The sequence below is a fragment of the Puntigrus tetrazona genome, unplaced genomic scaffold (assembly GCF_018831695.1).
Source record: "Puntigrus tetrazona isolate hp1 unplaced genomic scaffold, ASM1883169v1 S000000223, whole genome shotgun sequence".
NCBI classification, from domain to species: domain Eukaryota; kingdom Metazoa; phylum Chordata; class Actinopteri; order Cypriniformes; family Cyprinidae; genus Puntigrus; species Puntigrus tetrazona.
Window position 1 is genome coordinate 552,501 of NW_025047891.1, and position 17,106 is coordinate 569,606.

A 17,106-nucleotide genomic window follows, 5' to 3' on the forward strand; every position below is an offset into this window, starting at 1 on the left:
GCAAAAAAAAGTCAGTCTGAGGTCAATCTGATGTAATTGTAAGGTCAATCTGAGGTCAAACTGTATATAAGTTTCATAAAAAAATATTCTGCTGATAATATTTAAAGGAGTTTAGATCACGCAGTTTTCAATGTGTCTGTATCTGGAGTATATATATATATTAAAATGTATGCTTGTTATTTTATGATTCAAATATATATTTTAAATATATTTAGGTAAAAAAAATATATTTACATGAATATAATTCCAAAAATATTTTTGCAAATATTGTTGTCCCTTTTTCCTACTTTTTTAATATACATAAAAATACCAGATACCAAAAAAGCACCAGATAAGCACGAAACATGGTTTTCTGTCTGTTTTAGAACTTTTTACAACAACAGCATTTCATTTATCTGTGTTTTAATGCATTAAACAGAATCAGTAGTAGTTAAACGGTCCAATTAAAGCATTTTCAAAAACATCTTGTGTCATATTTTCTCTCTCACACGGTAATAAAGAGAGAGAGAGAGAGAGAGAGAGAGAGAGAGAGAGAGAGAGAGAGAGAGAGAGAGAGAGAGAGAGAGAGAGAGAGAGAGAGGTTCATATAAAAGGCAATCCTCCTCTCTCTCTTTCTCTCTCTCAGGCGCTTTTATTTTGAAGCGGAAGCGCGCCTCCTGCTGTTCAGTGACGGAACACACACTTCCGCTCAACGCTGAACACATTCCGAGCTAAATATAGCTAATATAGCTGGAGCTGAAGTAACTTTAGTTCTCTGTTTGCTGAACTGTTGTGTAAAAGCAGCCAGCGGTCGTGTATCTGAACCGAATCGTGTGTCAGTCTGAATGTCACTGAATCACTCGTGTTCGGTCAGATTTCTGTTCATTCGTTGAAAAACAATTCCTGTCTGCCTTCAATATTCAGTGTAATCCAATCATATTCTACTTAACCAAATTTGTTCTGCATAAATGTAAATATGGGGAAACACGGACAGAAAAGTTCAGTAATGGACAGAAGTTCAGTAATGCCTAAAAAGCTTAAAAAAGTAAGTGTTATTTTTGTAAACATTTACATTTTTATATAACTTTTTCTTGCTTAAATTATTATAATAATGATAAACCATGAATTTCTAATTTCATCTTTTTGCAATTCTAATCATCCTGCCAGCAGGTGGAGACAAATCCCTGTCAGTGAGCGAGTCATTTGAATCATTGACTCAACTGATTCGTTTAAACGGGAACGAAGCACCTGCGCGAAAACGGACTAACTGTAAGTTATATGAGCGCAAAACGCACTTCTCCTTCTTCTTCTTTTAACTGAAGATTGTGTAAAAGCAATATCACACTGGCAGTCACGAATGTAATGAATCGTGTAAGTGAATCAACTCCGCTGCTTTACTGAATTCTGTGCTGGAGCATTCAACAAGATAAAGAGAGATACTGAACTGAAATTCATTGCAACTGTGATGCATTCATTATATTCATAACAGTACAGCACATAGACAGAAACATTCACCATGAACGTACACACGAGAACATACAAACCAGTAACATTGCTTTTAACAAACACTTCAGGTGACCTTTGACCCCTGATGCCTATATTTTATAGCAAACACAATCTGTTGACTGTGTTCTTTAGGCTAGTGTGTCGCTATGAATCGATCACAGATCTGATGATTTCATCATAACAGTGTGTTATAACTCTGTTTTAACCCTCTGGTCATTCAGTCACACTGAAAGGTAAATGCTCTTTTTTCATTTTTTAAATCTTCTATTTTTATCACAGCGGTATGAAACCTTTGTGGCACTTGCTCTATGAACACAAACACGCATACATTTTAATCTCAACGCCAACAAAATTCTTGCAGTTCGGTCATGAAGTCTGCTAATCTAAATGCAAAACCTGTTCAAACACACAATAGCTACTATGATTCGCTTTATTTATAAATAATGGCGTTTTGTAATATTTGTGCTGCTTTAATTATTTGTTAGACGTAAGTGCCGCACTATCCCCTTAAAATACAACATACTAATGGAATAAAATCTTTATTAGTTTGATGTGGTTGAGAGAATGAGAGACAAGTCGGTGTGATTTACATCCTTTCACTTGTGTTACAGATCTCGAGGCGTCTTCCTAACGTTGTGGTTTAATTGTAAAATGTCATTGCATCCAGGATTACGACCCAAAGAAGTGAACACACAATGATTCATCAGCAGCGGCGTGACGCTAAAGATCAAGTTAAACGCCGTACATTTGCTGAACGTGACAAATACAAAAAAAAGCAAACAATATGGCCGCTAATAATAATCATAACAGCATGTGTGTGAATCAAGAGTGTGTTTTTAGTGGCAGTTTGCTTCAGCATCTCCTGACAAACATGACCTCAAATGTTAAAAAAAAATGATACAAAACATAACCATCACATTAAATAAAATCATTAGTGTTGTTAGTTATTTACATGCTATAACTAGCACAACATCTTCATTCCAGTGTTATAATGCTTCTGTTCTACAGGAAAGATCATCATTTAATGACAGGAATAGCTCTGGTGCTCTTAAAAACATGAATGAACGTGTGTGTGTGTATGCGTTCATACTCAACACGGGCTTCGAGGAAAAGAGACGCTAACGCAGCACTACAAGATATAAAACAAAACCATCCTAGAAGTAGAATTTAAGATGCATTTCTATGGAAGCCTGCTTGCGTCACGGAATAAAAACATAAAAAAATGTCATTTTGACTTTTTATCTCACAATTTTGACTTGAATTAAGAGACAACTTCATGTATGAGATCAACTCAAGATGCACTCTCTTCATATGAATGTAAACAGTGATATTTAAACTCAGAACTGAGATATAAACTTGGCTTGCTAGATTAAACTCAAAATGATGATGTTTTACGAGAGATTTAAGCTCAGAGTCACGATGCAAACTCTTTGTGAAATATAAACCTAAATCACGAGATGGTTATATCTCAGATTTGAGGCAGAAGCACAGTTTAATTGGGTAACTTTATTTTGACGGTCCCTTTTGAGCGTTGTGTTGAGAATAATAGCGCTTCCTTACAGTCAGCTGTCATTAGAGTATTAATAGAGTGATTCATGTCTGTGACAGTCTCCCAAAAAACATTTACTGACTACAAGTAACTTCACAAGTAGATCTCCCGAACCTCCAAGGAGTTAAAGGGACCATCAAAATAAAGTGAAACCTTTCATTTGAATCATGAGATTAAAGCTCATTTTTAACGCTCTTTATCACTCTGTATTCTACGTTTATACGTCGTAACTGTAAAAGAAAAGTCTAAATAGTAAGATAAAAAGTTTAGTCATTTATTCATTTTTTAATTTAGTGCTGGAAACGGGCCACATACAGTGTGTCTGATAGATGGTTTAGCCTCTGTCCAACCGATTAGTAAATGTACATCAGCAAATACATTAAATATAGCATTATATACACAGTTAGGATAGTAGATGCTAACGTTATGTTTAAGGCAATACGTCATGAGTAGGAGAGCGTCGATCGCTCAGGAGTCACGTCAAACTCAAATACCCTGTGTAAAAAAATAACCCCGATAACGGAACTAAGGGAGCGCTTGCCCTGAGGACGTCTGCTGGAAATCATATTGCTCGAAGCGTTAGATTTGGTAATGATCCTCAGAAGTCATTTTGGTCAGGAACGGATTCGTAAGGCCCGAAAACATCAGAAACACACGCGGGTTTACATTCAGATCCGTCAGATAGCAGGCGCCGGCAGCGTAACGTGTGAAACACACTCGAATGAGCTGGACGTCTGCCGTTTGGCTGCAAGATACGGATGCTTGCTGAACCTGAGCCACGAGACATGACCGAAACCAAGCTATAAAGGCCGTCTATATATCAAAGTGCGCGTTTATTAGGGCTGCGAAGATAAATCCGTGCAGGATCGATCGTGGATGGATTCCCGATTAATAGCAAAAACTCAAAATTATGAGATATATACTCAACACGTGAGATTTAAACTAAGAATTACAATATAACTTTAGAATTAGACTATTAGACAAACTTAATTATGAGACATAAACTCGAAATGTGAGATTTAAACTCAAACTTCAAATGATGATATGAACTCAGAATTAAGATATTAACTATATTAGAACGGTGAGGTTTAAAAGCACAGTTTAGAGAGTAATTTTGATTTTGACCTTTCCCTCCTCTGACTTCCAAGTTTATATCTTGTAAAAAAAAAAAGAAAAGTGGTGTTTTGCGGTGGAAAGGAAATCTCCGAATCAATGCGGAACGATTTATTTTCCCAGCCCAGCGTTGATCTCTAGAGTTCTGCTGTGGTCTACTCAAGCCTCTACAGCTTTGGCAGTGTTCAGGGTTTGCATAGGTGCTCAGATGTTGGTTTCTCGCTGCATGACGCCGTCTTTGTTATCACAGAGCTGCTGCGCTGCTTCGGCGTCGGCGTCGGCGTCCGCGTGGGTCTCCGTCTGCTCCTCGCGCTCGGCCCGCTTGTACGTCTCCTCCTGTTTGCGCTCGCGATCCAGCAGCCGATAGTTGATGAAGTTCCCGATGAAGAGCCAGATGCTGGAGAGGACGACCACCGCCCCGCAGCACAGGTACATGTACTTGTAGTTCTTTGTGATGTCCACTAACTTGCCTGCAAATCAGTGCCATGCGTTAGTTACAGGATTACAGGCAATAACAGACATGTGTGAGTGCAAGGGAATATTCTGGACAAAAAAAACATTTATTTTAGTTTAGAATGATTTTATTATTTTTAAATGAGCTCTTATTTATAATATTTCCAAGTTCATTTGAATTTTACATTTTAATAATTTAATAAGGTGCCCTAGTGTTATTTTTGTACACTTAAGATCATATTTTAAATTAGTTTTTATAATATATTCTGTAATATCATTTAAAATAAAATACTATTATATATATATTTTTATACTATGTTTTCATTAAAAAAAAATTTGTAATAGTAATTTGTTGTATTTTTGTCATTTTTTAATGTTTTAGTAATTTGATTAGTAAGTTAAACTTAATAAAATGAAAAGGTTTTAATTTTATTACATTAAATAATAATCCTGATGTGCTTTTGTAATTTGTATTTGTATATTTGTTATTTAAAATACTATTTAGCCTTAATTTAAAGTGTTTCATTTCAAGTTTTTCATCCAATATTCTTCTATTTTAGTTCATTTCTTTTCTTTTCAGACTTTTTCCCTGGCACTAGAACAGGTTCACTGCTGTTGCTCGTGAAATCAAAACGATGACGCAGCAGATGGAAACTTGCAGATTAATATTATAATGAGATGTCAACGTCACAAGAGAAGAGAGATCAGATGCATAAAAAAAGTTTACTAAAACAGTTACTGGGTTGCTCTTTTTCATGCTTTCTTGGTGGTTAGATGCACCGGGGATTCTTTTATAATCTCATTTTATTAGCAGCCAGGCGTTTATTTGTTTATTTTCAGTGTTTTTAATTTCTATGTTTGCCTGTCATCACCTGCCAGCGGCGGGCCGATGAGCACCGGGCAGCACTCCACGATGGTGGTGAGCCCCACGGCGCTGGAGAAGCGCTGCGCTCCGACCAGGTCCATCAGCGTCTCGAACAGGACGGCGCTCACCATCCCGAAGGCGAAGCCGAAGAAGACGGCGTACACCACCATCCCGCTGTAGCTCTCGGCCAGCGGACACAGCAGGTGACACACGCCGTTATACAGCACGGCGAAGCTGAAGAAGTACTGGATGCGCGGCCGGACCCAGCGAGAGTTGGCCAGCAGGCCCATGGACGGCCGAGCGAACATGTCCACGAACGCCAGGATGGACAGCAGGAAGGCCGCCTGGTACTCGTCCACGCCGTTGTCTTTGGCGTACGACGAGAGGAAGACGATGGGCGCGAAGAAGCCCAGGAACATGATGACGTTTCCCGACAGATAGATGAGGAACCCGCGGTGCTTGAAGAGCGACAGATCCAGGAACTTATTGACCGTCTGCCAGGCCGTGCTCTTCTCCGTCTGGGGACCTATTACCAAAAAATAGCTCCTCACTGAACTACCACTTTTTTGTGTGATATAAATAAGAAATAATTATGTCACTCATTTCATGTCGCTGAATTTATAGCATCGTAATAAATTAATTTGCCCATTTTTGCATGATGGAAATGAATGCTGGGCTGTGATTAATCACATCCAAAATAAGTCTTTTGTTTAAATAATATATGTGTGCTTACTGTGTATATTTATAATTCATATATAAATACACACACACACATGTATATATAAAAACTATGTTTATATATTAAATATTATAATGTAAGTCATTATAATATCTTCAAAATATATTCTGTATGTGTGTGTCTTTATATGTACATAATAAATATGCACAGTACACACACACACACACACATATTATATATATATATATATAAACTTTTATTTTGGATATGATAAATCAGCACTAATCATAATATGAGATCCCTTAAAAACTTGAATAAACAGTACATTTTCTTACAAAAAGTGCAAGTAACAAAAATAAAATGCAGCAAGAACTTGTATGGAATTGAAATGAAATTGTGATTATCATTTGCATTTAAAGGGACAAACACAAAAACGGCTCGCTTTGGCTCTTACCCTAAAAGTTTTATAAAACGTGATCTGTGGGGTATTTTGAGCTAAATAAGTTATCAGAGACTTAATTTACATCGCGTAAACGAGGCTCACCTTTAGCTATTGCCTGTTTCTCCTCCAGGGCTTTGGCCATGTTCGGCGGGGCCCTCAGGGGCCTCATGAGCGATCCGGCCACGCAGCAGTTGAGCAGGAGCCCGCCGAGGATCAGGAAGCTTCCCCTCCATCCGTACTCGTTGATCAGATACTGATTGAGCGGAGCTAGCGTGCTGAGGAACACCGGACTGCCGGCCATCGCGAAGCCGTTAGCGATGGGCCGCTTCTTGTAGAAGTACTTCCCGATCATTGTGAGCGCCGGCTGGAGGTTGAAGGCCAGACCGAAGCCTGTGAGAGGAAACAAGACGGCAGACGGCATTGTGGGATACTGGCTGACTCCTGAATCCATGGAGATTATAATGCTTGCATTCATCCATAATAGTCATCATATCATTTCATCCCTGACTGAAACTTGCCAAAAATTCTACTGTAGCTTGTTGGAGACAAAAAACATGAGAAATGCTGAACTCCTGTTGTGTTGAATTGGTTTTTATGTAAATTACTAGGGATGTAACGCTATCAAAATCTCACGATACAATAATTTGACAGTATGAAGCCCATGACACAATGTTTATTGTGACCTCCGATGACGCCGATGCAGATGTAGAGCTGGACGACGGTGTTGCAGAAGGAAGCACTGATCATGCCGATGGCGCACAGAAAGCCGCCCAAGATCATGATGGGACGGCATCCGTAGGTGTTCACCAGAATACTGCTGATGGGACCTAAAACACAGTTCAAAACCAGTCAGCTCCCTTCTGATCAGCCTATTACGTTCACGAAAAACATTTTTTTGTGAGTTATTTTGCAGAAAACATTTTTAAGCCAATTGTTTGACTCACTCGCTTAAATCTTTGGCTAGTTTCCATTTAGTTTGATATTTAGCTGAATGACGTATAACTAGATTAAAAGCGATTAACTGCATCCACAATAAATGTTTTTGTTCACATAATATATGTGTGAGAGTGCTGTGCATATTTATTATGTGCATATAAATACAAACACATGCATGTATATAATTAAGAAAATATGTTTGAATATAGTCGAAATATTTACTGTATGTGTGTATTTATATACAAATAAATAAAAAACAGAACACACATGTAAACAAATATGTTTTATTTAGATGTGATTAATCAAGATTAATTACTTGAGAGCACTAATTAATATGAAGTAAAAATATTTTCTATGATACTGACATGATCAATGCTTTTATTGTCACTTGGATATTATTATAGTTTTTGTTAATATTGTGAATCACTTTTTATTTTTATCCTAATATATATATATATATATATATATATATATATATATATATATATATATATATATATATATCTGTGTGTGTATTTAGATTTTATTATTTGTTATTTCATGTCTATTTTAGAACATCAGTTTAAACCAAATAAAAGGTGAAATGTTTCCTTGGCAGCTAGTTTAAATGTAATGCATTTAGTTTATTTCTTTTGATATTTTCTGTCATGATTGTTGTTGGTTCGATGCAAACACTGATAACAGAACTCCCCAATCAGACGACAGATGAAGAGGACTGATTTTATTCATAAATTACTAAACAGACTATTCAGGTAGTTGTTTTGTTAGCGTCATAAGCTTTCAGATGTTCTGTGAAAGATCAGTGTGTTGTAGATCATCAGGTGTGTGTTTGTGGTTAAAATCAGGTCAGATCTGCACTTATTTTAGCTCATAAAGCGTCTCACTCCTGATCTCATTAACATACAGTCCCACAGCCCTCCCATGATCCTCAGCGTGGAAACACAGTGACACAGCCCTGAACTGAAGCACTGCAGACAGACGGAGCTGTGTGTGTGTGTGTGTGTGTGTGTCCGCGCTGCAGTGAAAACAGTGAAAGTGTGCTGTTTTCACCCAGATACAGAGACATGCAGGCATAAACACAGAATAAAGCACATAAACACAATCATATTGTTCTGTTTGATGAACACATGATTATGTTTTAGTTCTTTTGTTGACAGTCACACGATATTCAAACATTTGGGTTTGGTGAGATGAGCCTCGCAGGAAATCCTGCTACAGTATGAATTGTGAAATATTATTTTAATTCGAAACAGCTGTTTTCTATGAGAATATGCGTTAAACTGTAATTTATTTCTGTGATTCTTCAGTGTCACGAATCCTTCAGAAATCATTCTAATATACCGATTTATTTCTGTGTGTGTGTGTGTGTGTGTGTGTGTGTGTGTGTGTGTGTGTGTGTGTGTGTGTGTGTGTGTGTGTGTGTGTGTGTGTGTGTGTGTGTGTGTGTGTGTGTGTGTGTGTGTGTGTGTGTGTGTGTGTGTGTGTGTGTGTGTGTGTGTGTGTGTCTGTGAGTGGTTTGGGTTACAGGGCTGAGCCGATATCTTCTGTCTTCTATAATACAGCTCAAGTTCACTGGCCTTTCTCACACACACACACACACACACACACACTGTGTGTGTCTCAAGGGTAAAGTGGATTAGAGTCATTGATCTTGACCCGAGAGTGTTTTGAGAGCAAGATGAGAGAAGCCATGTTCTCTCAAATGGAACATTTTACTTCAAGTCTAATAATGCAGATGCATCATGGGAGTTTTGCTTTCACAATATTAATTTCCAGTGCTAATTAAGAAGTGTGTGTGTGTGTGTGTGTGTGTTAAGGTCAGATCTGCATGTTCATGCTGATGTTATTTAGGAGAGGGCCGTGTGACGCCGGGCGGTTTGTTCTGGACGTGTGTTTAATGTTAAAAGCAGAGGTTAATTTAACACCACAGCAGCTCAATCCTTTACAAACACAATGTCACTCATACAAAAAATACTGTAAAAAATTGTATATATTATTCTAATGTAAAACAGCTGTTTTCTATATGAATATGTGTTAAAGTGTAATTTATTTCTGTGAAGCGCAGCTGAATTTTCAGCATCATTACTCCGGTCTTCAGTGTCACATGATCTTCAGAAATCATTATGATATGCTGATTCGCCGCTCCAGAAACATTTCTGATTTGTAGCAATGTTGAAAACCTTAATAGCGCTGTGGGAACCGTGACATGTTTTATTTCTTAGGATTCACAGATTTGCTGAAAGAGGGATCTTTTGGAACGTTATGAATGTTAATGAATGCACTTCATTTCTGTTTTACCTCCTGCATACATGACGGCCAGCATGATGGAGGAGATCCAGGCCACCTCACTGTACGAGGCGCTGAAGATGTTCTGGATGTCTTTGAAGAACACGGTGGTGGCCTTCGGGAAGGCGTAAGAGAATCCAATGGAGATGAAGGCCCCGCCCACCACAGCCCAGCCCCACCCACCGTCTGGAGGCGGGACAGCTGGGGGTCCGACGGGTGGAGGCATCGTGAGCCCTGGAGATCACTGCAGGAGAGACATCAATCATGTGAGTGTGGGGCGGGGCTATCTGCCCGACCGACCAATGAGAGACCATAGGGAGCGTTCAGGAAACCTGTCTGGTAACAGCCCACTTTACTGTAATCCTGAAGAAATTAGACTGGATTCTGTTTTTAGTCTCTGGTGGGCGGACAGAGAGAGCAGATATAGCAGCTCTGGGTGGAACAAGGCTGGAAATGAGCTCTAATTAAAGCCAAACGGAGACAGAGAGAGTTCAGGAGACAAACGAGATGCTTTTCAAGCCTTTGGTTTCATCGTAAACGCACTGGCAGCTATTACAGAGACAGCTGCACCGAAACGGACATTTGTTGGTATTGTGATACAAATAATAATTAATACGCCTCTATCTGTATGTATGCCAATAAAGCTGATATTATTTATATAACATGCATTTATAAATTGAGCAATACAATTATTACACTATTGTTAATGTTAGTTAATAAAAATAGAGTTGTTCATTGTTAGTTCATTGTTAGTTCACAGCGCACTAATGTTAAATTTTCAAATTGTGATTTTAATAACGCATTAGTAAATGCTGAAATTAGAAGTATTTTCATTCTTAGTTCATGTTAACTAATTCTAGTTCTAATGAACCTTATTGTAAAGTTTTACCATAATATTTTTTACATTTATATATTGAACAGCTGTGCAATTCTGCAATGGTATATTAATTTCATTTCAAGTGTTTTGGCACCCCACAATTCTGAGAAAATGCTCAGAATCACGATCAAGCAGCGATAAATGCAGATTTCTAAGAAGAAAAAAAAGTATGATGTAAGTTAGAGATAAAGTGATGCAACTGCAAGAAAAAAGTCTGAGTTGTGAGATAAAAAAAGAAGCAAAATTGGAATTGCAATATTAGAATTACGTTAGTTAGAATTTCTTTCAGTTTTTAATGCTACGAGAGAAACAAGCTTCTATAACAAGGTGCGCTTCATAATCCACTCACCTAAACTCACTCTCTGCTGTGCTGATTCAGATCACGCAGTCTGTGAGAGATTCAGGAGATTAAAGGTCACTCAGGGTCACTGAGACAAAACAAGTCATCACCACGGCAACAGTGTTTACAGCTGTCAGTCACTGAGCAGTGAGCCCCGCCTCCAGCCCCCTTCGGGATCCGCCTCCTGCTGCTTGAGTTCATGGAAACGTGGGCGGGGCTACACACGTAACTAAGTCATTGTCTACAAATCAAACAAAACTGGAGTGATTCTTATCATGTGATATTTCAGTTCTGAAGAAACGTGCCAACACACACACGCACACACACACACACACACACAGCGCTCATGTGATGTTAACACCCCAGGACTAAAGCCCTGTGTAAGATAAGCTTTTGTTTTTAGCTACGCTCTTCAAATCCAAATAACCTTCCTGCAAAGTTATTGTAAATGATATCTCCGCATGCTGACATCAATTATTTTACTTATATTTCAAAGTACCAAACAATGTGCTTCTATGTCACACTGCTCCTGGTGTAACTACAGCAAACACATGCCACGCTTGTTAGATGTAAACTTATAATTAAAAAAGTTTTTAATTTCTTTTTTTCCATGGTGGAAACAAAAGATAGAATTGTGAGATTTAAACTCAAAATTCCAAAATATAGTCAGAATTTCAAGAAAAAAACCTTTATTTAAATTTAAATTCAAAATTCTGAAGATTCTGAAAAAGTAACAACTGCAAAATTTTATCCGGAATTCTTTCGTGATAATAAATGACTTGATAAAAAGTGTTTGTGGAAAAAAATACAATGAATGCATGTCATAATTGTGAGATTGCAAATACAGTTTTGTGTAGTTTTGTTCCAAACCGGCTCTTATTCATCAAGTCAAACTGTATTTTAGTCAGATGTTTTGTTTGTAAAGTGCACGTTTTTAACAATAAACGTTTCCTCTGATCCAATCAGAAGCTACCAATGCAGCGATGTGATTGGCTGACGGCAGAGACCCAGGTGACTCTGTTACCTGACACCTGGAGACGTGAGCTGATTACGTTAGGAGAGCTTTGAGGTCTTTTCCTTCAGCTTGAAGGTCGTGGCTTGAAGCGCTGAGTGCTGCCTCATGAATATTTAATGAGATGGTTTTCCTCATCTGTAGGCCTTGATTTCTTTACAGTTCACATCATGAAGAGCCGCGTTTCCCGCTCAACCCTTTCACGTGTGAAACCTTTCAAGGTCTCCGCCTGTCCCGGTTTGATATTTCACAGACTGTTTCAGGACATTCGGGATCACGAGAAACCTCTGGAAAACTCCCAGAATTCACGTCTTAAACTTCACTATGAACTCTTTACCGTGTGACTGTGCGCAGAAAGCTCTGAAACATGTTCACTTAGTATACTGGTATTAGCTGGATCCAAGTCTTCATAATTTAGTTTTGTTTCTGGCTTTTTTAGTAGTTTTTATTCTCGATAGGCTCTTAAAAATAAGGGTGCCATAGAAGAACCTTTAATATCCCAAGAGCCTTTCTGTTTCACAAAAGCTTGTTTGTGGTTGAAAAGAGGTTCTTTAGATGACAAATGAGGACCAGAAATAGTTCTTCTATGGCATCGCTGTGAAGAACCTTTAGATCACTTTTATTTATTTTTGTGCCTTAATTTAAACTAAATTCAAATGAGAAATGTTGCTTTGGCAACTAGCTGAAATAAAATCAAAAGCTCATTATTTTAGTTTCAGTTAGTAGTAAAACCTTTATTCTGAACGCTCCCTAAATGTCCAGTTTTTTAAATGTTCTAGAAACATTTTCTGTTGGTTACATAAATGTTACAGAAACGTTGCATTTGATCCTTTTAAAACGTTATGGGGATGTTAATTATTAGTGAAATCAAATGATTAATCACATCCAAAATAAAAGTTGCATGCATATATTTTGAAAATATTTACATGTATATTTCTATAAATATATATATTAATCTATAAATATAACATATTTGCCTTGAATATATACATGATTTGTATATATATATATATATATATATACTGTATATACAAAACCAAAACCTTTTTATTTTGGATGTGATTAATCGTGATGCGTTATTATTGAGTGAACATTTGTAAACATTTGAAAATGGTTAGAAAAAAAAGTACAAATTAGACTCGATAACTTTGAATAAACATTTCTCTTTTAAATAAGAGAAAAGTTTACGATTTAAAATCCACGGACGAAAAGCTGCTCATCAGACATTAAACCATTTCAGTTTCTTTAACTTCACTTCGTCACTTTATATGAATTCAATGCGTTTTACGAGTCAGAAATCCTTCTGCATCATGTTTTTTTCTTTGTAGGTAAAAGGTGAAAGCCGGCATCCGAGCTCAAGCTGTGAACTAAATTCATCAAACTGGTCAGCAGCAGATTACATCAGAGCAGGACCTAAACGCCTCTGATCTTCAATAATATTTATTCATGGGTGCGCTGATATAACATCAGCTGAACGTATGCTGTTTAAAGCATGAATCAGAGGAAGGACCTGCTGATCCTCGGCTCACTTTGAAGCTCTGCGTGCGTTTGAAGGCCAAGAAACCTGAAGTTCAAAACAAGACCGAGAGTTTCCCACCCAAAGAAAGAGCCTTGAGAGGAACAATAGCGTCAGAGCGAGAGAGCGCCGCGGGAGGATAATCGTACGGACGTCCGTCACGTCTCCACCTCTGTTTGAGATTTAACTTCAGAAGCATCTGAGATATCATAACAGAAACGTACAGAATGCACACACGTACACAGACCGGCTTCTCTTTGAACGTGGAGCAGATACAGAGACGCCGCGAGAAGCGGATGCCGTTAAACGTGACCGTATCATATCCCATATATACGTGAAACACCCTCAAAACCTTCCTGACGGCCTTCATCCACGTCTCCTGACTGATAGTAGAAGCTCTTTTTACACAATAGCTTCAGATACTTCCAGATGAAACATCTCACATCTTCTGAGGAGCCTTCACTTACTTAGCTCTCCGTCAGAATGATATGTTTTGATCATTTCAGTCTCATCTTACCAAGACATGCCATCGGAGATTTAGATCACGTTCATATCTTCTCTAGTGTTCTCACTGATCTCCACGTCTGGAACGTGCTTCTTCTAAAACTCTTAGCGGGGCTCAAACAATCAGCAGGAGAAACACATTCTCCTCACTTCACTTTTATTTGTCCAGCGCTTTTAATAATCCAGATCCCATCAGAGCACTGAGCAGAGATAGTGATGTGTAATGACCAGATTAAACACTTACTGGTTTATTACATGCAGAGACTGTCTCTAATCAGAACGACGATAACTGAGTCACAATAACTTCTGTAGGATATTTCCAGATGAACACTTGCTGAGAGAAAAATGAGTGCGTCTCAAATCTGATTATCAGGATATTCAAAATGACTAAATCTTTTTATTTATTTCTTTCACATTGTACAACATAAGACATCTGAATATATATATATATATATATCTAAATAATTTTATGCTAAATTGTAATGTAAAATTGTAATATATATATATATATATATATATATATATATATATATATCCTTTTTTCCAGTATATTTTTCATATATATATGTATATATGAAAATATTTATCTCATATGTACTATGCTTTGATGCAACAAAATGTTCTTTGCATTACCCTGATTTTATTACATTTTAATAAATACCCGACTGCGTTGACAAAAAGTGGGGACATTTATGAAACATGCATATGTTCATCATAGAAATATCAGCATCTGCAGCGAACTGAGCTGTTTCTGTTCTTCATAATCTCACGCCATAAAGGTACCGTCTTTATATTGAGCCCATTTAAAGCTTCAGTAATGATTCGGTTGATTATTCCCAATTTCAGGTTTACAGGATTAATTGTTTTGGCCGTAATCACAGCGGGTCATGATCGTGACCTTTCACCTACTGGTCCTAAATGACCCACATTAGCTGCCACCATGCACAAAAATGCATTCATTCATGCTTAAAGTGAGGAAAATACATAATAATAGTGGGTATAAATTCCCTAATGACCACGTTCTAGTGGAAAACAAGCCAGCCGCAGACTAATAATAATACTAGTGTGATGTAGGTGTGTGTCTGCTATCATCTGAGACGTCTGTCATCACTTTCTTCATGGACATCATAGCTGGCACCTTCCTTAAACTCCTAAAGCATCTTCCCAGGATGTTAGTGTCAGTGCACGCTTAGGGAGACCTGGACGTCTTCACCTACGCAGTGCTTGACCATAAGAAGCCCTAAAATATAAAGGATGGGCGTCTCCTTTAATTCACAGCGGTCTTCTCATCATGTTCTTCAACACAAAGAAAGTAGGTGTTTCTGGCTGGACTGAGACAACAAAGACACGCTATGAGAACGTTGCGCTAACGTTCCCATTGAGTGACGAAAACATGAATTCTGACGGGTTTTTATATTTTAAAAACATTCCATTTGATCATGGAAAACATCACTTTTTAATATTTTGAAAAAGTAACGGTTACACTTTATGTTAAGGTCTCCTCGTTACAGTGTAATTGAAGTATAAAATACTGAGTAATTAACTACATGTACTTACTATTTGGTTAGGGTTACTTGCATGCAATTCTGCATTAATAATAGCAAGTAACAGACAACGAGACAAATGAAAAGGTTACAGAATAAATGTTCTACGCAGGATGTATAAATAATGTTTTTGAGAGCGTTATGTTCGGTCAGATAACTGTAAGCGTTCTACTGATAAGAATGGAACAATGTTCGTCCGCAACTTTGAGAGAACCTTCTGGCAATGCTTCCTCGCTGAGAACCCCGGTCCCAATTCAGGTTATAAAAACATTGTTTTCTTGTCACGGTTAGACAGTTATTTCCCCGTTTCTCGGGTGCAAACGAAGCAGGCGTATATGTGTAGCAATAACCAACAATAAATTGCATGGCTCCAAATGATTAACGTTAAATAAAGACATCTGTCCGAATCATTCAGATGATGCTTACATCTCAAGCCTTCAGACTTCAGGGTCACGTCAGTTACAAGAACCTTCTGCAAACATTGCATTACGCATTACAAGCACGTGTTCGTTAAAACAAAACAAAAGCGAGGCCGTTGTTTGTTAGCTGGGTGATCCCAGTCAGTCTCTAATAGCAGATAACACGATATTATATGACTGCATCCTGTAACGAAGACGACAGAGACGCGCGTCGCGCTGGATCTCATCAGACCGAGGCTCCCGTCACATGACCCGCTGTAAGTCCAGCAGGCGAGGTGACCCAGATCGGCCAAACCCGCTTACAGCATCAAAGCCCGGATAAATATAGAAGCGGTACTCTATGCGGTTCTGCTCCGTCTCTCGGCGCGCGGGATGCTGGGACGGAGCACCGGATTCAGACCGGATGCAACCGGTCAATATTCATTAATATTCATCACCCCGTTTTATTCTGCAGCATTAACTGCGAATATCTCGGCACATGATGCGCATCATCATCATCTGACAGCAGAAGGCGGTGATCACGGGACGGTCCCGGCAGCTCAAACCATCATCATCATCATCATCACTATAACCTAAAAACCCCGTTTACCTTCAGGTCCGGTTATCCGCGCCGTCTGTCTCTCTGACCTTCAGTCGCTGCTGCAGAAAGACGCTCCGCACGCGCGTTTGAATCCGTCGCTCTGCGGACGGCGGCGGTGACGTCACGCGCGTTTTGCCCGCGGAGGCTTGGCTCATGAATTTTAATGACGCGGCGTGACGCGCGGCCAGCAGACGCTCTCCGATTGGCTGCGAGGCGCGCGCGTGGCTCAGGCGGCGCGATGAATAGATCCGGGAAGGTAACCGTCTGCAACGTCAACGAAGTCTGCGGCGTCGTCGCAACGTAATATTTGTACTGTACGGAGCGCACGAGCTCCTCTCTTGTTTGTTATTCCAGGCGCAGAGTTTTGGCCCCGGGACGCGTCTGGAACGCGCTTCTTCTAAAACTCTTACCGGGGGCTTATTGTGCTCAAACAATCAGCAGGAGAACAACACTCCATGGGTAATAATAACATTACGAATCTTTATTTATTTATTACAGATGTCACA

General features: G+C 38.7%; 1 protein-coding gene and 1 long non-coding RNA gene across 3 annotated transcripts; one reads left to right on the forward strand and one right to left on the reverse strand.

Moving 5' to 3' along the window:
- The first annotated feature begins 626 nt into the window (after window positions 1-626).
- On the forward strand, window positions 627-2,283 carry LOC122333249. Its single transcript, XR_006248600.1, has 2 exons — window positions 627-1,024; window positions 1,147-2,283. It is a non-coding gene; the product is annotated as an uncharacterized LOC122333249 (long non-coding RNA).
- On the reverse strand, window positions 2,009-16,766 carry zgc:165507 (uncharacterized protein LOC561188 homolog). 2 transcript variants are annotated; one of them, XM_043230797.1, is made up of 7 exons: window positions 16,610-16,730; window positions 11,035-11,074; window positions 9,821-10,052; window positions 7,270-7,413; window positions 6,689-6,976; window positions 5,473-5,991; window positions 2,009-4,617 (listed from the first exon to the last, which is right to left on the reverse strand). In XM_043230797.1, exons 3-7 carry the CDS (start codon window positions 10,032-10,034, stop codon window positions 4,352-4,354), a joined length of 1,431 nt encoding a protein of 476 aa, XP_043086732.1. In that variant the 5' UTR covers window positions 10,035-10,052; window positions 11,035-11,074; window positions 16,610-16,730; the 3' UTR covers window positions 2,009-4,351. The 2 variants fall into 2 exon arrangements, with proteins under 2 accessions (XP_043086732.1, XP_043086733.1); XM_043230798.1 differs by lacking the exon at window positions 11,035-11,074 and having other exon boundaries at window positions 16,610-16,766.
- Window positions 16,767-17,106: the final 340 nt, after the last annotated feature.